At 41.7% G+C, this 24,279-nt stretch overlaps 1 protein-coding gene across 3 annotated transcripts; it reads left to right on the top strand.

Annotated features, from left to right (window-relative positions):
* Positions 1-3,352: 3,352 nt before the first annotated feature.
* On the top strand, positions 3,353-24,211 carry ASB8 (ankyrin repeat and SOCS box containing 8). 3 transcript variants are annotated; one of them, XM_032210383.1, is made up of 4 exons: positions 3,353-3,446; positions 13,655-13,815; positions 19,167-19,271; positions 20,533-24,211. In XM_032210383.1, the coding sequence occupies exons 2-4, from the start codon at positions 13,699-13,701 to the stop codon at positions 21,160-21,162; spliced, it is 852 nt and encodes a 283-aa protein (XP_032066274.1). In that variant the 5' UTR covers positions 3,353-3,446; positions 13,655-13,698; the 3' UTR covers positions 21,163-24,211. The 3 variants fall into 3 exon arrangements, with proteins under 3 accessions (XP_032066274.1, XP_032066273.1, XP_032066275.1); XM_032210382.1 differs by having other exon boundaries at positions 3,384-3,536; XM_032210384.1 differs by having other exon boundaries at positions 3,384-3,540.
* The last annotated feature ends 68 nt before the right edge of the window (positions 24,212-24,279 follow it).

Here is a 24,279-nt window from a genome sequence, read left to right as displayed (position 1 = left end):
ATGAATTTGCTGGCTGGGGAATTCTGGGAGTTGAAGTCCGGACATCTTCAAGTTGCCAAGGTTGAGAAACACTGTTCTAAATAATGTAGCTGACCAATTAGATTTGGCCTTTGATTTTCCAGTAGTTACTTTTCCTACTGAACAGATAGTTCTTGACTTACAATTCATTTACTGACTGAAAAATGACTTATGACCATTTTTCACATTTACAACCATTGCAGCATCCTCATGGTCACATGATTAAAATTCAGAACCTTGGCAACTGAGACATATTGTTGTGGCTCGGCAGGAGCCATTGGAACTGCCGCCAGACTCCGACAGTGAGGGGGCTTATGAGTTGGCCTTGGAGGAGGTGGAGGACCCTGGACAGGATGTCGACTCCGAGCAGGGCGAGGAGAGACTGGTTGGCCACCAGGTGGCGGCAGAGCATTGGATCAAAGGGAATGTTCCTGAAAGCATTTGGGAGTTGTATCAGGATGCATGCAAGCTTAGGTCTACTCAGCGTAAAGAACAAAGGAGTAACTACAGGAGATGATTGCGAGCAGCTCTTGCTCATTGGGATCCTATAAAGAGACTGCTGGTGCCACGCCCTGGTGGCAGAAGTCAACGTTCAGTTCCTATTCTAGTGATGGTTCTTGTTTGCGTTCACAACCCGAGAGAAGCCAACTTGGATAAGTGGTTTTGAGATAAGAGAAGCCGGTTTTGCATTTTGTTATGTGTTATAGGACTTTTGCCAGAGCTATTATCTTTGTTTATTTGGGCTTGCAGCCAACAGGAGCTTGGACTGATTAAAAGAAACCTTTTGAGTTACGTGGCTTTTGGCTTTCATTCCTGGACGGAGAAAGGGGGGGGGTCAGAACACATATTTATGACGGTTGCAGTGTCTTGGGGTGATGGGATTCCCTTTTGCGACCTTCTAACAAAATCAATGGGGAAGCCAGATCCACTTAACAACCGTGTGACTAGCAACTACAGTGATTCACTCAACAGCTGTGGCAAACAAGGTCGTAAAATGGGGCAAAATTCACTTACGTGTCTCACTTAGCAACAGAAACATTGGGCTCAATTGTGATTGCAAAGTCCATCACTACCTGTATTGTATTTCATGTACAGAACATCTGTAACCCTCCTGTTTTTTAATCTTCGTGGATCCTACCAATTTTGATGACTATGGCCTAAATTTGCCTCCCACTAGTATCCTGTCTAAATTAAATTCACAATCAGCGCCATGTCCCAATTAATATCAACTGCTGGGAAATAAATGATGTGAGTGAATCTTTCAGGGTGATTATATGCTTCATGAAAAGTATCCAGCCAGTCATTGGAATTAATGTTAGGTGGGACAAAATTGATGTTTTGTCTGATCTAGCAGGACTGTTCTGATGTCCTAAACATTGTTACTGCAGTTCTAGTTTCCATTATGTTGATTTTAAGAGATGCCCAGTAGGGATGATGGATATCTTAACACCTGAAGTACCTATATTTTCACCAGATTGGGACAGCCTGCTTCGGTCAGATATAAATCATTTGTAAACTGCTGTTCTGACTTGCAGGTTTGCAGGATGTAATCTTTCTGTCTCATAGTGATTTATTCAGTTTGAGCTGCTCTCGCCTATTTGGCATCCTATTCATTTCTTTTAATTAATTCTCTAAGCTGCTTCTTATGAGATAAACATTGCTTGCAGGTTAGAGTTCTAAGGCCATGATGTTACCTAATTGGGTAATTGTTTGCAAACAACAAAGCTTGGAGAGCACCAAGGATTTCACAGTGCTGTGAATTGCTGACTGTCAGAAGAGGAATAAAAAGATGGCACTTCTTGCCACTTAATGATTGGTTACCTGAATAAGAATGAATTGCAAAAGAAGTTAAAAAGAAAAAAACCCTGAGGCAATTTTATTTTAATCCATTATAGATTTCTAATCTACAGGATCTAACCTACAATTTTTTATGGAGTGTCAATAAATCTTGTCACTTTTTGATCTCTTTTTCTGTTCCTTGTTCCAACAAACGACAGTTCCCTCTCTCTGCATGCAATGAAATGGGCTGAGATGTATTAAATCTTACGTTATTATAAATTGGCCAGTTTTTAAGATGCCTCAGGACTTTTTCAACCTAAGGAGACAGGTAAATGTACTACTTACAAGTAAAAACAAAACAAAACCGGACAACACTATTCCTTCCCCCATTCATCTTATATCCGTTTTAAGATTTTTCATCAATTTTTTGATTTGCAGCAAATTCTATATTAGACATGAACTGAAAGAAGTGGCGGAAAAAGTATCAGAGGTCATCTAACAATTGACTAGAAGTTGCAATTTAGCTAAGCCATAAACTAGTTGACAAGCCAAATATTTGGGTTGTTGTAAGGTGGGCTTCTGCCAGCCTAGCAGTTCAAAAGCAAAAATGCAAGTAGAAAAATAGGAACCACCTTTAGTGGGAGGGTAACAGCGTTCCATGCACCTTTGGCATTTAGTCATGCCAGCCACATGACCCCAGCGATGTCTTCAGACAGCGCTGGCTCTTGGGCTTTGAAACCAAGATGAGCACCGCCCCCTAGAGTCGGGAACGACTAGCACATATATGCGAGGGGAACTTTTACCTTTAAGATGGGCAGCTAATAAATTTTACAAAATATAGATGGGGGGAGGGAAGCAGGCAGACAGACAGAACCAAATGACTGGGCTAAACCAAAATATTGAATTGGTTTAATGTTAGCACGTTTGGTGAATTAGGTCTTAAATTGCTTGCTCAGCCTGAATCTAAAAACTAAGTCACAAGAGTGTTCCACTGAATCCAATGCCACTTCCAAACCAGTGTTTCCTAAAATGTGGTCCAAAAATCCCTCGGGGGTTCTACATCAACATTATTTGCCAGCATATGTTGAAAAACAATGCAATATTAAATTCCGATGAAACCATTGTGAGAAGCAGCAGTGGCACCAAAACCATCGATTTTAAATTTTATTACAGTAAATACCAATATGAAACATGTAAAGAAAAGTTCTTTTGGAATTTTTCCACATTACGCATGCAAACGAAAAACAATTTTGGGGGGGACTCCTCCATAATTTCCCCCAAAGGGGGGGGAGTGTTAAGAACCCTGTTCTAGGCAGACCCATCTCGAGCACGATTGCCGCCACAACAACAGCGAAAACCACCTCGAACTTCCCCCGCGAATCAAGAAACTTGGCTGAAGCACTCTCAAAGGAGGATTGGGAGAAGGAGCGGCGGAGGGCGGGACTTGCGTGCCATTCGCTGGAAATGATTGGAAGATATTTGAGAAAAGGGCCGGCTTTTGCTAGATGGGAGGCGTGACAACTTGTTGGCTCGTGTCGCGGGTTTTCAGGAAGTCGGTCGCTCTAGCTGTCCATTGTCCGTGATTTCCGGTCGCGGAGGGTTCAACTTCCGAGCAACTGAGGGCGCGCTGTCACGTCGGCGCCAAGTTGGTGAGTGCCGCGGGGAGTGACGTGGTGGCTGGGCTGTTGTTGCGCCCTCCGGGGGAGTCCTTTGCTCGACGGAAGGAAGCCTCCCGGGCGGTAGGTGAGGCCGACCGTGTTGAGGGGCGAAGGGAGAAAGCGGGGGTCCGTCTCTTTGGGGGAGGGGGGCAACTTCCGGCAGCGCTTCCGAGCTAGCCTGCCTCCCCTCCCCCCATCCCCCTGACCAACCTCCCTCCACACGTGCTGGATTACTGTTTTGTTTTGTTTTTATCTCCAGCTAATCTGGCAGGGGGTAATCTGTCGTGTCTTCCTCGGGTTGGGAGGATGAATCCCTTTGGATCACGATTTTTCCCCCCTAACACGTAATCTTGTTTCTTGTCTCCTTTGATCCAAACGGTGACATTAAAAATAAACGTTCCTACATTTAGTTGTAACTTGGATGTCTGTCCTCTGTGTCAGTAAGGTAGGAATGTGTATGTGTGTGTACTGACGCAGAGGACAGGCATCCTCTGTGTTTTATTTATACACACACACACTTATTTGTAACTTGGATGCCTGTCCTCTGTGTCTATGTCTGTTTATCTATCCATCCATATACACCCACACACAGAAGATTAGGTTGCTGGTAGCTGTTTGAAAAGCAAGAGAGACTCCTGTCCTTGGGCAGAATGACAGCTGTTCCCTATTTGTATTGTGTGCACAAGGGAGGATTTCATTCCCTCTGTAAAATGTAAAAGGCTGTGCTCTGTTGCTTTCTTTGGCAATAACACTGTAGGTGAAGAAACCTGTTAGTCTGTGGTAACCAGAAATCAGGAGTCTGATAAAATACCCTTTCAGACTAATGCATTTTAAGATAACCTTTAATATCATCTTTTAAGTACAGTGGCCCACATTAAAAATGAAATGTTGCTCGCTCTCAAAAGAAAGTATATAGCTACCTATACACATACTTATACACATATACACATGTTAATGAATTTTGCTAGTCTGAAAAGATGCTGAAGTGTTACAAGAGACCTGTTTCTTGATTATCATAGACTAATACCAATATTCTGTGACTCTTGTGTCTAGCAATTTTGGATGAAGTGGAAATCCATAAAATTTAGGAGCTAACATAGATACAAATGGAAATCCTTTTTCTAACCAAGTGCCAACAATGTGACATTTTGAAAAGACTGAAAGAACCCTCTGTTGTACAGCCTACATATTGCAGAGACTGCAGCCAAAAATTATGCTGTTTTTTTCCAAGAAAATTCCTAGACTATCTTATCAACTTTGTTTAGAGCAAGCAAAAACTAATCTCCACTGTCTTAAAATTGTTAGCTGAAAAGCTGCTCCCAGAATTTTGATTAGTTTGTTATGACTGCTTTCTGGGATGGGTCCCCCCCCCCCCACTTTTTAATCTAGCCTATAGCCCTGGGATTTCCTTGTGGTCTCCCATCCAAATAATAGACAAGTGTGATTCTGGTAAGTGTATTTGCTAGGTGCTGCTAGCTTGTTTCAGAACTGGACTTAGTGGAAAAAACTATTATCCCACCTCTTTTCCCGCCAATTTGTTTTGTCAGTCACAGAAGGCTACTAAGATACTTTTTAAATGAGAACTGCCTGTGTTATTTCACAAAATGATAATGTTAAAGCAAACTGCACCTGTAAAGTTAATTAACACTTGGAGATAAGACACAACATTTTCGGAAGAGCTTCCTCAAGTTAGAAGTTAACTGAAATGTTTGTGTATTTTCCACGTGGCTGGGAATGACAGATGTATTCAAAACATAGAAAGCTACCTTTTTTTTTTTAGAAAGGTCTACTTGGCTTTTAAAAAGTGTTCTTTTATTTTTGGGAGGTGGGCTGATTCTGATAGACCAGCAGAACCCACAAATCATCTTGTCCTAACGTTACTCAGCTAAAATGCAAAAGTACAGTGATTTTAGTAGAGATGCAGGTTGTTATGTAACAACTTGTGATTGGCATGGCTGTTTGACAGAAAAAGGGCGTTGGTACTTACCTGATACGCCTCTTCTCATAGTGGGGGGAGGAGTATCCAGAATGGGTTTGACTTTGTCCTCTCATGATTGGGTGAGTCAGATAAGCTCTTTGGGTAACGCCCCCTGGGCAGCAGGTCTCCCAGATTTGACGAAGAGCTCCATCCGACTCGTTGCACCATTCACTCCAGACTCTTAATTCAGTTCTTAGCTTTTATCGTCTTCAACATCCATATTTATATTTCATAAAACTGTGAACATAAAACTTAGTCGTACAAACATAGTCAGGGGGGGGACTGGATACTCCTCCCCCCACTATGAGAAGAGGCGTATCAGGTAAGTACCAACGCCCTTTCTCCATAGTGAGGGGGGAGGAGTATCCAGAATGGGACGTACCAAAGCCTGCACGTCCCTAGGGAGGGAGACCCAAGAGGCCCCATGTCCCCCGCTCATGCCAGTTGAGGCGTGGGCCCGGCCCTGTGAACCGCCTGCAATGCCCTGCGCCCAAAGAGGCTTCTGCTGAGGCAAAAGAGTCCAGTTTATAGTTCCTAGCAAAGGGAGAGGGGGAAGCCCACGTGGCTGCCCTGCAGATTCCGGCCAGGGGTGTCTGTGTGGCCCAGGCCCTGGCTGCGCTCCGCGTGGAGTGAGCTGTGATATGATTGGTGTCTGTAAGCCCTGCAATTGGTATGCAGTGGCAACGCAGGTTCGCAACCACCTACCTAATGTGGTGGAAGTCACCCTGTTACCCAGGCCCCTATTTGGAGGAGACAAACAGGGCTTCGGATTTCCTGTCTGGCCTGGTTCTCCTGAGGTAATCTTCAGAGCCCTCCTTATGCCCAGAGAGAACCACTTCTTTCCTAACAGGTGGGAAGTGTCTGGACAGAAGTTGGGCAAATCAGTTCCTGGGTTTGATGAAAGCAGGGGCCCACCCTGGGGATGATGGACGTAACCCCACTCTGTCTTGGTGGAAGAAGCAGAGATCCTCCCCGGAGGACAGAGCTTGCAGTTCGTATATCTGCCTGGCGGAGGGGATGGCCACCAGAAAGGCCACCGTGAGAATCAGGAACTTAAGGGAAATTGTTCGTAACGGCTCAAATGGAGCGCCTATTGGAGCGTTCCCTACCCTGTGTAAGTCCCAGGAATGGAACCTGAATGCTGTGTGCGGATTGGGGTTGGAAGCTCCCTTGAGGAATTGCCTGACCATAGGATGGTAAGTCAGGCTCTGGTTCCTGCCACGCAGGAGAACTGGTGAGATGGCTGAAACCTGTCTCCTAATTGTGTTAGAAGCTAACCCTCTATCCCGGCCTGCCTGGAGGAGGTCCAGAATCTGAGGCACTGAGGCCTGGCTAGGATTGTGCCCCAGGAGATTACACCATGAGGCAGAGGCCTGCCACATGGAGCCATAGATACGCTCTGTGAAGAGTATGCGGGCAGTCTGGATAGTCTGCATCACCCTGGGTGGAAGAGGTCTTTCCCCAGGGTGCTCCGCTCAAGAGCTAAGCAGTCAGCTGGAGCCATTGAAGGTCTGGGTGCTCCAGCGACTCCTGGTTAAGGGATATCCCCTCCTGGGGGATTCTCCATGGCCTCTCCGCTGAAGCGACTGGAGATCTGCAACCACAGCCTCCGGGGCCAGTGAGGCGCCAAAAGAGCCCCTTCCGCCCCCTCCCGAAGGGTTTCCCATATGACCCTGGGAATCCGACAAGGTATACCGACAACCCCTGGTCCGGGGGCTTTGCAGATTGTCTGCCCCTTCTGCCCCCCCCCCCCATGTCTGGTACCTGGAGAAGACCCTCAGGAGCTGAGCGTTGAGGGGCGTGGCGAATAAGTCGATCTCCGGGTGTCCGAAGCACTCTGCCAGCTCCTTGAAGGTTGATGGCTGCAGCTTCCGCTCCAAGTTGTCCCCTTGGTCCGGTTGAGCCAGTCGGCTCTGATGAACCCACCCCTGCTGTATGTTCTGCCCTCAGCGAATGTTGTCTAAATTCATAGGCTATCTGAGGTGCTTCTGCGATCTCTCATAGTCGGGCATCCCATTCTGAGTTTGTGGTGGGTTCTGGCATGGGGACCAGCCTGTCTGACCCTTTTTTCCCCCCGGCCATAAGGGTGCTATGATTCTATGGCTAGGATTAGCGCAGAGATATTCAGAATGTAAACACAGACGGAGTTTAATGGGCGGCCACTAGAGTGTGTGTAAAGATGGAGTGAGGGGAGCTAAGGCTCACAATAAAGGCCTGCCACAAAGGTAAATTAATAATAATAACAACAAGAACCACAACCACAATAATAATAATGAAATAGAATAAAATACAAAAGGGGGCATCTTCCCGCCTGATAAAACCAAGAAAGATTAAGGAAACGATTGGTCCCTTGCTGGGAGAAGTGGCCCGAAGGTGACAAGCAGCAGGGGTAAGCCGAACTATTTAACTCGTGCTTGGCATCTGTCTTTACCCGAAGGGATAAACAATCCAACCTATCAAGAACAGCATCCCAAATTCCGATTAGGAACCCAAGATGAGATAGGGAAGAAATGGTAGCCTGTCTATCTTAGGCAAGGTCCAATTCCCAGGACCGGGTGGGTTACACCCAGGGGTCTGAAGGAGCTGGCGGACAAAATCTCCAAACAACTGAAACTATATCTATCAGAGATCCTGGAGTACCGGAGAACCACTATAGAATTGCTGATGTGATTCCCCCCCTTCAGAAAGGAAGAAAAACCGTCTCGAGAGCCCAAGGCCAACATGGGTTTGTCAAAAACAGATCATACCAGACTGGCCATATTAGATTACGGTGACAACCCTAGTGGACCATAGGAATGCCATTGATATAGTTAACTTGGACTTCAGCAAGTCCTGATAAGGTAGACCATAACCTACTATTAGATAAAGTAGAAGAATGTGGGTTAGACCTAGTCACCCCAGGTGCCTTGGTAACTGGTGCACCCACCTGTACTCCTCAATGGAACTGCCTCTTCATGGAGGGAAGAGTGCAGGGAGTCTCCCAAGGTTCAGTGTTGAGCCCAGTACTCTTCAACATTTTCATCAGTGATTTGAATGAGGGTGTTAGGTGTGTAAGCTAACATTTGGGATAGCAAAATATATGCCATGATAGTAGTACTGTTTCTTTAAGAACTGCTGTTATCTCAAGCGGTCATAAGAAGGAGCCGGAATGACTGTTAGCTCTCTGTTTGTTAACGGCTGATGGGGGGGGGTGGGGTCATCAGGTTAGCAGATGACCCCAGGCTGGCCGGAATAGCCAACACTTCAGAATACAGGCTAAAGCTACAGAAGGATCTTGATACCCTTGAACATTGGGCACTACCTAGGAAAATGGGATTCAAGGAAGTAAGGTTCTACCTTTAGGCAATGAAGGTGAAGTGCACAGGTACAGGATACCTTGCTCCACAGTAGTAACTGTGAAGGGGATCTTGGGAGTCCTAGTGGACAACCCCTTTAATGTGAGTCAGCAGTGTGCAACAGCTGCCAGAAGAGCAACACAGTTTTTGGCATCATAAACAGAGGAATAGAATCAAGCTCCCATGAAGTGTTAATCCCACTTTATAAGGTCTTGGGAGGCCACACTTGGAATTCTGCACTCAGTTTGGTCCCCATGATGTAGAAGAGATGTGAAGACTCTTAAGGAGAGTGCAGAGAAGGCAACAGGGGATCAGGGTACTGGAGACTAAAGCCTATGAAGAACGGTTGCAGGAACTGGGTAGGTCTAGTCTACTGGAAGGACTAGGGGAGACGTGATAGCAGTGTTCCAATATCTCTGGGATTGCCACAGAGAAGAGGCTGCCTGACTATCCTCTAAGGCACTTGAGTGCAGAACAAGAAGCAATGGGTGGAAACTAAACAAGGAGAGAAGCAACTTAGAGCTGAGGAGAAATTTCATGACAGTTAGAACAATTAATCAGTGGAACAACCTGCCTCCAGACATTGTGAGAACCCCAACAGTTTTTAAGAAGCTGTTGGGTGGCAATGACAATAGCAATAGCAGTTAGATTTATATACCGCTTCATAGGGCTTTCAGCCCTCTCTAGGTGGTTTACAGAGTCAGCCTAATCAACCATAGGAAGCCATTTGTCTGAAATGGTATAGGATATCCTGCCTGGGCAGGGGATTGGGCTAGAAAGCCTGCAGGTTCCTTCCCATTCTGCTATTGTATTGCATAGTATTGTATTGTATTGCATTAGCCGTTTGCCTAGTCACCCCCACCCTTGGAAGGTCTTCAGTAACCTGATTGGGGGCTCCATTGGGAGCTGCACTTTAGCAGCTGGGCTGAATATTCCTCCCCCCCCCCCTGCATTTTTCCAGGCTGCAGGGGGCTGCCGGCTTGGGATTAATAAAACAAAACACAGTTTTTGCTACTGGGGCCAGTAGGCCTCTGCCTCTCCCGTTCTGTCTCCTAATTAAAGGAGAGTTTTCTTAAGGGGGAATCAAGAATTAGCCACGACAAACACAGCTTGCTACTGATGCCCATCAGTCTCTTGCCTCTCCCGTTCTGTCTCCTAATTAAAGGAGAGTTTTCTTAAGGGGGAATCAAGAATTAGCCACGACAAACACAGCTTGCTACTGATGCCCATCAGTCTCTTGCCCCTCCCGCTCTGTCTCCTAATTAAAGGAGAGTTTTCTTAAGGGGGAATCAAGAATTAACCACGACAAACACAGCTTGCTACTGATGCCCATCAGTCTCTTGCCCCTCCCGCTCTGTCTCCTAATTAAAGGAGAGTTTTCTTAAGGGGGAATCAAGAATTAGCCATGACAAACACAGCTTGCTACGGATGCCGGTCAGCCTCTCGCCCCTCCCACTCTGTCTCTTAATTAAAGGAGAATGTTCTTAGGGGGGAAGCCTTCTCCTGTTACTTGGCAGCCAGAAAGGGTAGGGGGGGTGGTTCTTCCTGCAAGCCTTGTGGCAGCTGCCTTTGTGATTCAACAAGGAAGTAGGCTTGGGGGGGATTGATCCACCACCTGCCTCTTTAACTCCTTGATAGGCCTCCTTTTGGCCCTTTGCTGCCTCCCTCACTCTTGGCTAATGCCTCTGCGATCGTCTCTCACCTTTCTAAGGTCTCCTCAAGTGGTGGTTGTTGTCCTGCCGGCCTCCTGAGCTGCTGGGGGCCGCCATCTTGGACCACGTGGCTTCAAGATGGCCCCCGGCTCCAAATTCAAAAGGCTCCTCTTTGCTGGAGCACATGGAAATGGCTTTTGCCTTTGCAGGCTTGCCATGCGGCTGCCGCTCATCTCCCGCAGCTGTTTTAGAGCCTTTCCGGCTCTCACCTTGTCCACTGGTGATAGCTGCCAGCACAGGTTTTCCTTTTTAAAAACCCTCGTGGCTGAGGGGAGCGGAGGAGCGCTTCTGCTCCTGAGAAGCCTCTCATCAAGGGCTGCCTCTAGGAGGCATGTGTGCCCGGTTCTCCTGCTTGCCCGGCAACGGTCCTCACAGAGTGACTCCATCTCACTCAATGGCCAGGGCAGCGTGCCGCCCCAGAGGGCTTGTGGCAATCCAGTCGTTGCAGGAGGAGGCTGTGTGCGATGAAAGGAGGCAGGATTCGCCGGGTCCATGTTTATTTTCTTTAATCCTTTGTAAATTATGGAGGTCTGGAGAGGTGCAACCTTTCCCTTGATTGGGGTGAGTCAAATCTGGGAGACCTGCTGCCCAGGGGGCGTTACCCAAAGAGCTTATCTGACTCACCCAATCATGAGAGGACAAAGTCAAACCCATTCTGGATACTCCTCCCCCCTCACTATGGAGAAAGGCAGCCTTGTATATTGAGACAGAAGAAATGTTTTTCCTTAGAGTACCTTGCAGCCATTTTGTTGATGCAAGTAGGAACACTCAGCCATCCTGGAGACAGTCCAGATTTCTTGTTTATTAATTTCTCGTGAGCTTGCTAATGGTTGTCTTGCAAGTTCTGTTTCAGCTCATTCCTAATTGGAGGCAACGACAATCTCCTGATTGCGTTTACCAGGCATGTACATTAATACTCTTTCCCTCCCCCTATCTTGTTTATCATATTATATTATCTTTGTTATTCCGTTCTTTGTATGGTTTGTTGCAGCATAAAACGAAATGTTCTTTTCTGACATTATTGCAATGATCTGGGTGGCAACATCATACTGAATTTAGAAATGGTCTGGTGCTACCAAATGTTTCACCTTCCTTGCAGCATAAAAAAGAAAAAAAAACAATGTGGTGTGATGGCTGCATTACAATGATTATAATTACAGCTTCAAGGATTGTTTACATGCAAACTGTCAATTTGTGAGCATCATTTGTTGCTCAAGTCTCCAAATAGAAGAATTAAATTGTTCGTTTGCATGCTTTATTATAAGGGTTTTTTTAAAAATATATGTTCCCCAACACTGGAAGTTTTTAAGAGGATGTTGGATAGCCATTTGTCTGAAACGGTATAGGGTTTCCTGCCTAGGCAGGGGGTTGGACTAGAAGACCTCCAAGGTACCTTCCAACTCTGTTATTGCATTGTATTGTATGTGCATAATTTTGTATTTATTTATTCTTTCACGATTATGTAGTACATATTGGAGGTGGTGACCCTTTGAGAGTTGTATGCAATGGAAATTCATTTTAATGTATGCTGATTGGTGTACATTCAAAGTGACAATAAAGTTATTCTAAATTATTCTAAGTCTTTAAAATTTAGACTTTAAAAACAAGAATGGAATCAGAAGTACAATATGCTTTAGAATGTGGTCAAAGTAGTAACTCTGTAACTGAGGGAACACTTGCATTTTAAGTGATGTGCATAAGTCCAAATTCCAAAAATTATGAATAGAAACAAGAAGTTTGAAATGCAAATGTCAATCATAGAATATAAATAGTCTCCAGTGAACCATCATTGTTTTTAAGAGGAACAAATCATCCAAATGACCCCTTTCCAACCTTTTCCAGGTCTGTTGATCATGCTGGCTAAAAATTCTATAATTTTTAATCCAATACATTTATTGTAGCATTTTGTTTTAAAAAGCTTAAAATACCAATTGATTCCTGGTGATTATATGAATAAAAAACATGTGGTATTTTGATACAGAATAATTATGGTTTGTCAGCATCTTTTTTGGGATGTTTGCCTAGTTTACAAACTTGATATTCCATAATGATGTCCTGTCCTACTAGCCTTCAAAGCAGAGTTTTTCCGTAGAGATTTACAACAGTAAAAAATACACATTTTAGTCTATAGTAGTAATTGAAATGCAATATATTAACAATGAAAACACAGTCAGTAAACATGCATTTAAAATATTGTAGTAAATGGTAAATATATTATAAGGCTTGGGGAAGTAAAGTAATTTTGCTTGGTGCTAGAAAGTTTCTAAAGTTAGAACCAGGTATGCTTCACTGTGATGCAGAAGATATTCTTACCATTGAGAAGATCCACTGCCAGGCAACCAGTTGTCACATTTTAGCCGGAGAAGGCAACTACTGTAGGACTTTCAAAACTGGACTCTAAAGTTACTGATAGGAATATATATATGAAAAGATTCAGACTGTGATCCCAAACGTGGGAAGACTTTTAAAGGTTAGTTTGAAGACCTTGAATTGAGACTGAAAATGAGTTGGCAGCCTGTGAAGGGTGTAATGCAAACAGTTAAGCTTCTGTGACTGTATTTTGTACTAATTGATGTTTCAGAATGGTCTCTAAGGATAGTCCCAATTCAGTAATCTAATCAAGTCTCTGTTGAGTTGAGTTCATCTCCTGGTGTCCTTATAGAGACCTTTCTTAGCAACAGTTTTGAAGTAGTTTTCCAATGTCATCTACTGGGATTTATTTATTTTCTCAATCTATACCTGAGGTTTCTTGTCAATCTCCTATGAAATCTGTCTGCTTGCCTGCTTACCTATCTACCTATTCAGCTGTGAGATTAGTAATAACCAAATCTGATCCTACATAGCTTTCACTAGTTCAGTTAGGTAGGTTATGAAGTGTAGAACATCTTTATCATCTCTTAATAATTCTCTAATGTCTGTCAATACCATCTGATTATCTGAATGGATTAATTTGGAAGATACTATGCTTTAGTTGTACATCTACCAGGTAAGTTTGAGCCACCTCCTAAATTTCAGGTTGTTCTTGATTAATTTTTCTTCACCATCAAAGGTTAATGAATGCAACTATCTGATGATATTTTAAATGTTATTACTATGTATCTTGCTGGGATTTCTACATATGCTTTAAAAAAAAAGTATTTTTAAAAAGTTCTTCTTTTGTGTGTGCTTCTTCAGGCAACTTGGAGCATGTAAAGTAACCAAGGAAACTGAACTTCAGTATGTGGTATATTATGCAGAGCATCCAGAGTAAATATTCTTTGTCAGAGCGCTTGATCCGGACTATAGCAGCCATCCGATCTTTCCCGCATGACAATGTTGAAGATCTAATAAGAAGGGTAGGTGAAAAAAACCTAAGACAAACTTTTAGTTGCTTTTTTAAAAGGTTCTGGGAATGTTTACAAGGTCTAGGAGACCAAATCTGACTTTACTTGTGTTGGTTGCAGTTTTAAATAATGATGCCTTTGGAGTTACTTAAAATCCCCTGTTGCTTCCTCCTAAATTAAATTTATCAGGTTTGATAGAGAATGTAGACCCATCCTTTTCAAATGCAGTTAATACAGGTGGTGCTTCACTTACAGTCATTTCTTTAGTGATCGTTTAAAGTTACAACAGCACTGAAAAAATAATAAGAGAAAAAGAAAAACACAAAAGAAACAAAGCACAAAAATACATGCATTATAAAAAATATAACAAATGCTTAAAAAAGGGAAAAAATTCAATAAAAATACATAGTATGTCATTGAAACAGTAAGAGTTACAATTCTATGTATAATTATCTAATAAAACATGCAAGTAAATACACACGCACACACAGTTATAGTAAATACGTAGGTGTGTGTGTGTATATAAAATTCCTGTCTCACCCTTTGGGGTGATGTATGCCATCCTATGCATATTTCTATAGTTACATAAGTGTATTCTATTTCTAATACTCTTATATAACTACAAACGCTTCAACCTAATGTATTTTATATAAGCCAGTCCCATATTTCATTATATCTCTCTATACAAAGTGTACTGTATGTCTACAGGGAATCCATAAGTAGCAAGTATAATGAGGACTTTGTTCCTTCAGTAAATGGGGCCATAAATTTATCATTCCATTATTGTAGTATTAGTCTGGACACACAGAATCCATTTATTATATCCTGTTGTCAAATTGCATGAACTAGATTTATAATTCAAGAGAATATTATCCTCTGAAAGCTCGAGCTTCTCTCATCGGGCTCATTTATTGCCAAATATTAAATACTGGAAGCCGATGATTAGTGTTAACTTTCCAAGTTTGGCAACTTGGAATATACATATATCTGCAGCTTTGGTTCGATGGATAGTATTATGATCTAAATACAGTAGACTTCAAGTATCTCTGGAAACAATTGTAGTTAGAAAGCTATGGAATGGAATGTCTACAAGCAAAAATATTTAATCCTTTTTCCCACTGGCTTTTTGGGGAAAGCAACATTAAAAATTGAGAAAAAGATGGTGATATGGAAAGATTGGACGAAAATAGAGATTTGACTTTAGGCCAGTTGATACCACGATAAGGATGAATGTGCTAAGAAATAAATATCTATCAAATGTAATTCAATGGCAATATTTACAACTGCTGTACATTTGTTAATGTTGTTTGGCCCAGACGTTTTTTCAGTATTTACTAGAACAACTAGTTAAAATATTTTAACACTAAAAAGACTACTGTTAGTTTCTATAGATTTGGTTATCAATAAGTCAATTTAATATACAGATATTAAAAGATGACTGGGATAAAGACTTATATTGTAGATTCCATATTACCTTAGATAATTAGAGAGTGTCTTCTATACCAAGAGTGTTAGCAGACATTAAACTACAATTTATACAACAAAGAATAATATTTAGAATTTATTAGAAGACATTAAGTTGAGATAACAGTAGTTTTTAAACCGCAGTTGATTTCGGTGCAATGTGGGAAGAAGACTTTAAATAGCCTTCTTTAACCTGGTTGCATCAGATAGTCATGCTGATAGGAATTTCTGGGGATTGTGGTCTCAATCCTGGAAGACATTGTGGTGGAAGCTCACGTTAGCTCTCTTGCAAGAGGAAGATGTAACCTTGGTTGTGAAGTATGCCACTCTAGGCAAGAAGTGTGAATAAACTGAGAACTGAGTGAGAGACACAGCAGCAGATAAGACAATGTATAGCTGTAACATTTAATACCATATCTTAAATTCGGTAAATCTTTAAGGAGTTGTTGGATTTCTAGCATAATCATGTGCGTCACAGTTCAGGAAATGGTGGGAAAACACTCTAAAAATAATACCACTTCGTTTTCTGAATCGATTTGCATAACGTCTAATATTGTAAAGTTTGGTTTTTAACTTTCTCCTGGGAGAAAGATTTTGTCATGGAATTAGCAGCTCCAGAATTGGCATGGAAACTGCTTCCCTCTGTATCATAGTCCAAACTCTGTTCTGATTTCCTACTGTTGTCAGTGCAGTATACCGCCACTCAGCAGTAGGAAAAGGTCATCATGACCCTTCCTTCCACTTCTGTGTAAGAGAAAGGGGAATATAGGAGATGTTGCCTCCAAAAAGGCAGCAGCTATGTAACGGAGACATTATATGATCTTTCTCAAGCGGGTAGAAATGTGCTTGTTTTGAAAAGAAGATACTTCTTGCAAGTTTATAGTAATACTATGATCTGTGCAACTACATTTTTTAAATTTAAAAAAAAAATCTGTATGTATTGACAAAGTTCCAAGAATTGTTCCAATTGCGGAGATCAAATTGGCTGGTCACCGTCTATTACTTTTTCATCACAAATTCAGCTGCAATAGTATTTCTAAGCTACTTTTCAATCTATCAAGGGCCCCAAAAGAAACTACAATTCAATAATGCAATAATGCAAATGATCCAGATTGAAATTAAAATCTGTCAGAAGCATGGCAAAACACTGTATTTCTAGTTACTCGCCTAAAACTCACTGGAGATGAACTCACTCCCTCAAAAATATTACATTTGAAGAGCTAGTATAGAAAAGGTATAGTCTTATAAACTCATGAATGTTCCCCAGTTGAGTGACTTCCAGGACAGTAATTTCTCATTTGATGTCTTCCATATACACTAGAACTGTTTCCTGTCTGCATTACCTTTCCAAGCTGCAGTCCTCAGATCTTGGAGATTATCTTGTTGGGGGAAAAAACTGCATTGAAGAATGCTTGGGGAGGATTTTTAAATAATTTCCATAATGCTTGTCATACAGGCATGGTTCTATAAAACAGGGAGTTAAAGGAACGTCACTTATTTCAGTTAGAAAGGAGACAGTTTATAGTATTTTTATGCATGTTTTTCAAGCTTCTGCAAGCTTGATTTTTTTTTTCTTCAAATGTTTTGAATACTTCTGTGTCAAATTGCAATAGTCAAGCAGTTTCCAATTACACAGCTCTTGGTGGGGCTGAGATGCTTGATTGAGCTTGATTGATACTGTCAGCTGCTTTGCTACATAAGTTGTTTTGTAGCTAGTCTGCAGTCAGGGAGCTATGGTGAGTCAAGATTGACTCAAAGGTACCAAAAAAGAAAAGACCTTTCCTCTCCTGATACTGTCTAAATTTAGTACACGATTATAATCCATAGAAAATGTGCTGGTATAGCTCAGAATTTCTGCCATTGCGCAGTTCATCCAGAGCAAGGGTGTCAAACTCAAGGCTCGTGGCCCTCCTGAACTCCATTTTCACTGGCAGAGGGTTGTAGGAGATTGTCACAGCCAGAAACGACGCTCAGAAGCCCATTTTTACTGGCAGAGTGCTCAGGCCACCACAGGCGTTCTGACACGAGTGATTTCGAGCTGGCCACCCCCACCCCTGAGGTTAAACACAAACCTGATGTGGCCCTTAGTGAAATCGAGTTTGGCACCCCTGATCTATGGCAAAGTTGAAGAAGGCTGGTTTAGTATATTGGAGTATCCCCCCCCCCCAATTTGTATGTCTTCCAAATGCATGGAGGCTTAGAATTCTTAGCAAGGGCAATGGGATTCTGAAGTTAGAAGTCTGTAGATCTCGAAAATTCAGAGATTTGAATATCAGAAAATCATGATCTTGTCCTACGAACCTCTACATTTCTTGATATTTCTCTACTAATTCCTGTTTGTCTTTTACAAGTAGAAAATAAATAAATAAAAGCTTTAGTTTTACAATTCCTGTAGATCTTCATGCAAAACTTTCTGTTGATTTCCTGAAAAGTGTAAAGTTCTTGAAAGATCTATCCCTGATACTGTCCCACCTAGTACTATACAGTATTCTTCCGATTGAATGGAAGATGGTACTAGCAGCAGTAATCTGAATTTCTTTTGCTTCTCTTACTCTAGTTGGTACTTTCCTTCCTCATTCCCTTTGTCCATTTCTGTGGAGTCCTTCCTCCACTTTTAAATTCACAGTCTGGCTCCTCTCACATTAGAAAGAGAAGAATAGTATTTTATGAGCATCCTTCCTGTCCAGTGTGCTGAGCAGAGAATTCAAAGGATAAGTTAACTCTGCCTTTCTGCTCAGAGACAGTCCTTTTAAGCTTTGCAGCCATGCCTCTCCAGTTTTTGACTCAGTCTTAGCCCAAGAGAGACATTTTAAGGAGAGCTCTTCTGAGCAAAACGACAAGGAGTTAACTTCTTTTTCCCAGAGACTGATCTAAGACTGTCAGAGAACTGCTTTAGAAAGGCAACATGTGGAATTTCATCAGGAGGGAAAATGTTCTGGTCATGCATGCAGTTTTTTTTTATGAATAGAAAGTCTTTTTAAAGCAAACCGGGAGAAAGGAGAATATTTACCTTCCGGGATGTCCTGATTTGGGATTAGATTCTAATTTCTAAAAGTAGAATTGGATTGGTAGGAAAGGGAATGGATGATCTCTAATTCTCTAGACATGTACAGTCTCTTTTTTCTAGGGGATGCGGTATAGGCATTGTTTTAGTTGGAGGTGGGGGAAATCATACAGCAATTTGATGGAAGAGATAGACTGAAGTTCATTAATTTTTTCCCCCTCTAAATTATAGTCTAAATAAGAAAGAAATAAGAAATAAGTTGAGAGTTGGTGATTAAAGCATCAGACTAGAAACAAAGAACTGAACTTTAGTTCTGCTTTAAACATGAAGCCAGCTGGGTCACCTTGGATCAGTCACTTTCTCATGTCCTTAGGAAGGAGGAAGCAAGGGCAGCCCACTTCTGAAAACCTTTACCAAGAAAATTGCCAGCTCTTGTCCAGGCAAACTCTGAGAACAGAACATGATTGAATGGAAGGGTTAGAAACAGAAAAGAAACAAGTTCTAATTAACCAAGCTAAGTTGTAAATCTATTGACAGTGCATCCTGTAAAAATTTAAAGACAATCCTGGTTTTTATTTTCCTAGCTATCTTAAACAGAAGAACCAGACCTTGTAGAATATGTCATAGTTGAATATCTGTCAAGTCACCACTATGACATTACTATTTTTGAAATGTTGAGACAATAGAAAATTAGCAATAAACACAAGGAGCCTGATGATAAACTAGCTTTTTAATTTCAGTCTGGGTATTTCAGTTCATAAATTAAATTGCCTTAATCACTCCTGCTTTTAAATGGCAAGTTGATCGTGTAAAGGTGTTATAATGATTATAGGTATGTGGATTAGAAGTATATGATGATAAGTATCCTTCATTTGTTTCTCCTCTGTTCTTCCAGGGAGCAGATGTCAACTGTATGCATGGTACACTGAAACCATTGCACTGTGCTTGCATGGTGGCTGATGCAGATTGCATTGAGCTGCTGTTGGAAAAAGGAGCTCAGGTAAGAAGTAGCACAAACCTTTTTAAAAACAAATTCAGGAAACCAATTAATCCAGTGGTTATAATTAGATTTATAAAATACTTTAATGAGATTTATCAAATACTTAATAGTGTAAGATTGGAGGGTATTTGATAGTGCTGTTGCCGGTTCTGAGGTTGAAAAATATTATATATTCTCAAAGGCAAAAACTGGGTTCTGAATAACAATACTTTGCCCTGTTGTATCTAAGGAGGATGTATATTTCAGAATCTCATATTCTCTTGAGATTTGTATCGCACCCATTGTTTTCAAATAGTGCTTTTGTTTTTTTGTCACTTAATTCTGTTGTCACAGAATTTTGTGTTTTAGTTTTCTCATCTGTTGTATTATGAATTAGTGAATTGGCTTCCATAATTAACGAGAAAGCTTAATTCAACATCAGTTATTAGATCTAGAAAATTTCTTTATAATGAGAGAAAACACAAGACATACACCAATTTGAATGTGCAAAAAAAAATCATTGACTTCAAAATACGTTATAAAAATACTGGGACATCTCAGCCTCTCAAGAGACCGATTGTATCACACAAATCGCATCCTTCACAAATCGACAGGGAATTTAAGAACCACCTATGCTAAATTAAAGCAAGGATTAATGCCTCCTGGCATTAATAGCTAGTCAGGTGCCCCTACATAGAGCAATAATGAGATAGGCATAAATCATTGAGAACAGTGACCTATCAGAAAGATCCTATTTCTAAACGTATAGATAGGATACCACAGTAATTTCTTTGCAGATTTTTGAGGTTTGATCCAGATTAAGTAGTCAAGAAAGAAGATCTGTATTTTGAGAAAGTCTGCTATACTGTACAAAGTGCTTTGCCTGATGGAGAGTTCAGTCTAATGGAAGCTTGAACTGAATGAAGGATTCCTCTATCCCTGTCATCGCAAGCCTATAGCACGCATGCAGGAAGTGGCACGCAGAACCATCACCAGCCGTCACCTATTGCTCTTCCAGGTTATGGCACTGGTCTTTGTGCACACATGCATGCCAGAAACAGGAAGACCAGGTGACCACGCATGCGCATGCTGAAAACCAGAGGCTCAGCTTCCCGGCATGCACATGCATGCTGGGGAACTGCTGTTTCGGTTTCCAGTGGCCCACGTGCACTCCCAAAGTTCACCAACACTGCTCTATCCCATTTTTGAATTTATTGGTCATTTTTTTATAGCTCTTGATCACACTGAAAGCCTCTTCCCCCTCCTCCTCCTGTTTTTTCAGGTCAACGCCCTTGATGGCTACAATCGAACAGCCCTTCATTATGCAGCTGAGAAAGACGAGACTTGTGTGGAGATCCTTTTGGAATACGGGGCAAATCCCAATGCACTGGATGGCAATAAGGACACCCCACTGCATTGGGCTGCCTTTAAAAACAATGCCGAATGTGTCCGAACACTTTTGGAAAGCGGGGCCTTTGTCAATGCTCTGGATTATAATAACGACACCCCTCTGAGCTGGGCAGCAATGAAGGGCAACCTGGAGTGTGTCAGCATTCTCCTGGAGTACGGAGCTGAGGTCCGGATAGTCAATATGAAGGGGCAGACCCCAATTTCAAGATTAGTTGCCCTGCTGGTCAGAGGACTTGGCACCGAGAGGGAAGATTCCTGCTTTGATCTCCTTCACAGAGCCGTTGGACACTTCGAATTGAGGAAAAACGGTGCAATGCCACGCGAGGTTATGCGAGATCAGCAGCTTTGTGAAAAGCTGACCATGCTATGCTCTGTCCCAGGCACATTAAAGACGCTCTCGCGCTATGCTGTGCGCCACAGCCTGGGTATGCAGTTCCTACCAGACGCAGTGAAGGAACTGCCTCTGCCAGAATCTTTGAAAGAATATGTCTTGCTTAAATGATGGCTTCCTCTTTTTTTCATAGGATTGTATTAACCAGCACATTGGTGAGCCACGGTGTACCTGGCCTTTCATCTTTGCGGTAGTAGCATCAGCACAAAATAGATTTTACAGATGTAGCTCCAGGAGTCAAAAGCTGGTGTGACATCTGTGGTTTTGTCCAGTGTTTTCCCTTAGCTTCTTCATTTGCTATAGTATCCTTCTGACCTTTCTTTAGTGAAGGAGGCTAGGAAAGGACTGCTGGCTTCTTATGGCCAGAAGGCCAAAGTGAAACAAACCTGTGTTCCATCTCCTGAAGAGGACCACTTCCTAAATTCAGGATTTGACTTCTGTTCTCTGTGAAACATTCACAGAGCCAGTTGTCTCCTAGCACTGCAAAACTGAGGTGGCTGAAGAATGAAAACATTTCTTCCTTTAAACTCATTACAGGCATCAAAGCATTTGAGTAATCCAGTCTTCCTCTTAGTTTTAGGCTTCACTAAGACAGGCTGTCCATGAATTTCATTTTTTTTTGTTTATTGATAAATGATTCCCTTTCAGGAATGTAATGGCTTAATAAATCTGAATAAAGAAATCCCAGTGAGCTGATCAGCTCCTGTAGAGATTAAGGGCTGTTCTCTTTTACATTAGCTCCTTTGAGATTCTCGCATCCAGCTGCAGAGATGCTCAGAATTGCAAAAGCTCTTTTGGAAAAACAAGAATATAGCATCCCAGCACTTTGGGGAACCAAAGCCAAAAAGGTTCTTCAGAGTGGGTGTGGATATGCATTTGGCCATTCTACTACTTAAAACAGCCACATGATTCCAGAGAGTACCGATTTGCATTAAGGAAATGCAAATTGGGCTGGATTTAAGCGCACAATTGATGTGTCTTTAACTAAAATGCATAATTCTTCAGTTTTGCTTGGCTAGGGTGAGCCCAGGAAAAGACCCTGGTTTGTTAAGGAGAGGCACTGCCAAGAGTCATGTGCATACCAATGTGTGCGTGCGCATCCTTTCTCCAGGGCATCATTTGGTTTTAGGATCTTGAGTGCTGCACATTGTTAATTTGGATCATCTGTTCTTGTTGCTTTAGACCATCTATTTATATCACAGAAAAAAGTGATAGAAATCTAAGGAGATGATGAAGTGTGTTGCTTCAGCCTGGGTGAGGAATTTGTGACAAGATAAGGAGATGGGGCGGGTGAGGAAGGATCAAAAGTCCTACAATAAAAAAAGATGCGGTGTTTTTTTAAACTCATTTGCTTACAGTACTGATTTGTATGTGTGATCATAAAAAGTAACGTTCAGGATCAGGCTGACAGAAACCTGTAGCTGGATTAGCTCTCCATACTCTCACCTCATCACAACCATCGGTAGAAACTGTTGTCCTAGCAGAGGAAATTGAAAAAAGTAACTCAGTGATGCTGGTTCTGGAGGCATACTAATGATCATGGGAGTTTTGTATCTTGCATAGGGATGAGGAAATCTTTTCTGCCGATGATGTATGAACTTACATATTTTATTCACTGTTTTAAAGCTTTCCAGAATGTTCTTTCACTTCCTGTACTTTGCAGCTCCAGACAAAGCTACTAGGCTCATATTGAGCCTAGCAACAATGGAACTGTCTAATATAGTCAGCTTCTGGTTTTCCAGCACATTTTTTATTATTGTACAGTTCTAGTGTGCCCAAGCGAAGAAATGCCAAAGAAAGTATTCATTTTTGAAAAAATTAAGGCATCTTTTTAAATGTTTCAATGGGTTTCCCCATTGGACACAAGTTAAAATACACTATTCTTGCCATGCAATTATGTTTGTAATTCTCTTATTTTGTGGCAGGCTTCTGTTGCTTCCATTGCCTTGATCTGTTTTAATCAAAATTAAAAATGAGGGGGGGGGGACAAGTCAAATTTATTAAGGTCTATATCTGCCATTTCTTAAAAGGTTGATCACTGTAAAGTTGCAGACATGTAAAACTGCACGTGTGTTTCTTTCACAAATAATTATCTTGGTTCAGACAAATGAAGCAGCATCCTTATGAATGCAGGAGAGCTGAGAATACCCCCCCTCCCAATTCCCCCTTTAGACATCTGGAGCTTTAAGTTCCAAGACCGTCACTGAGCAAGTGCAGTGGCCTGGGTGTGTGGGCATTGTAATTACAACCACTGTTTTATCTGCTATTCAGTTTCAGAAAGGGAATTGTAATTTCTGACAATAAGCCTTTTTTTTTGGGCTATTCTCCCAAGATTGGCTCTCACATTGATTCCTGGAGCGTCTCCTATCTGCTCAGGATAGTATCCTGGCTTCCATTTTGAAGAAAGGGAGATGGGAATTAGAACCCTGAACAGCCATCTTGAAAATTAGGCAATGTGGGAATAACTATATTAATTGTCAAAATGTATTCTATGATTCTGGACTGTGGAATCTGCTTGATATGAACAGAGCCATCATTCTCTTCTAGATGTGTTTCCTTTCTTATTGCTCAAGCAAATTAACAACACTAGAATGCCACAGCTTACACCTTTCATACAGAAATAGGGAAATGAAAAAATATTCTCTACATAGAACATCTTCAGTTGAATAGTCGGCTGAAATGTGTGTTTTTGAAATTTAGGTCCATATATACTGAAAAAGTAGATCTTGTTTTATTCAATATAAGAGTTGGGACAGAACCACTTGTAGAAGGAGAGGAGAAAGGAAGCAAAGTGTAACTATCTTGCTTCTTTGCCTCAAGAAATCACTCTAGGATTCAGATTTTGATTTAACCACAACCCAGAAGCACCACTTTTCAGATTTTCTGCTGAACTGCAGCTGGACTAAGGCGATTTGGGAAACATTTCAAAATAATTTTGTTCTTTGTTTCATTCATAGACTTCTCCCCCAAATTTCAAAGGAATAATTCAGTATAAAATGGTTCTGTTTCTCCCTTCTATGTTTTCTCCTCCATATAGATCTGGACCTGCTTACAAGAAAAATCATGTTCTAAGCTCAAAGTACTCTTTTTGAAGTGCTTGGTTGTGGGGGAACGCTTGTTCAGTATGACTTGGATATTAAAAGCTTCTTGATTAAATTTACATTGTACTGGAGAGTTTTTATTGTTGTTTATGTCATATGGTTATTTTTCTTCTTCTTGACTATCTGC

Source organism: Thamnophis elegans, chromosome 2 (genome assembly GCF_009769535.1).
Source record: "Thamnophis elegans isolate rThaEle1 chromosome 2, rThaEle1.pri, whole genome shotgun sequence".
NCBI classification, from domain to species: domain Eukaryota; kingdom Metazoa; phylum Chordata; class Lepidosauria; order Squamata; family Colubridae; genus Thamnophis; species Thamnophis elegans.
The sequence above is the reverse complement of the archived record's forward strand: the minus strand, read 5'-3'. Positions and strand labels throughout refer to the sequence as shown.

Coding starts and splice junctions, on each gene's coding strand:
- ASB8 (XM_032210383.1), top strand. CDS start 13,699: ATGTGGTATATTATGCAGAGCATCCAGAGTAAATATTCTTTGTCAGAG. Junction 13,816..19,166: donor TTGAAGATCTAATAAGAAGG/GTAGGTGAAAAA, acceptor CTGTTCTTCCAG/GGAGCAGATGTCAACTGTAT. Junction 19,272..20,532: donor TGTTGGAAAAAGGAGCTCAG/GTAAGAAGTAGC, acceptor CTGTTTTTTCAG/GTCAACGCCCTTGATGGCTA.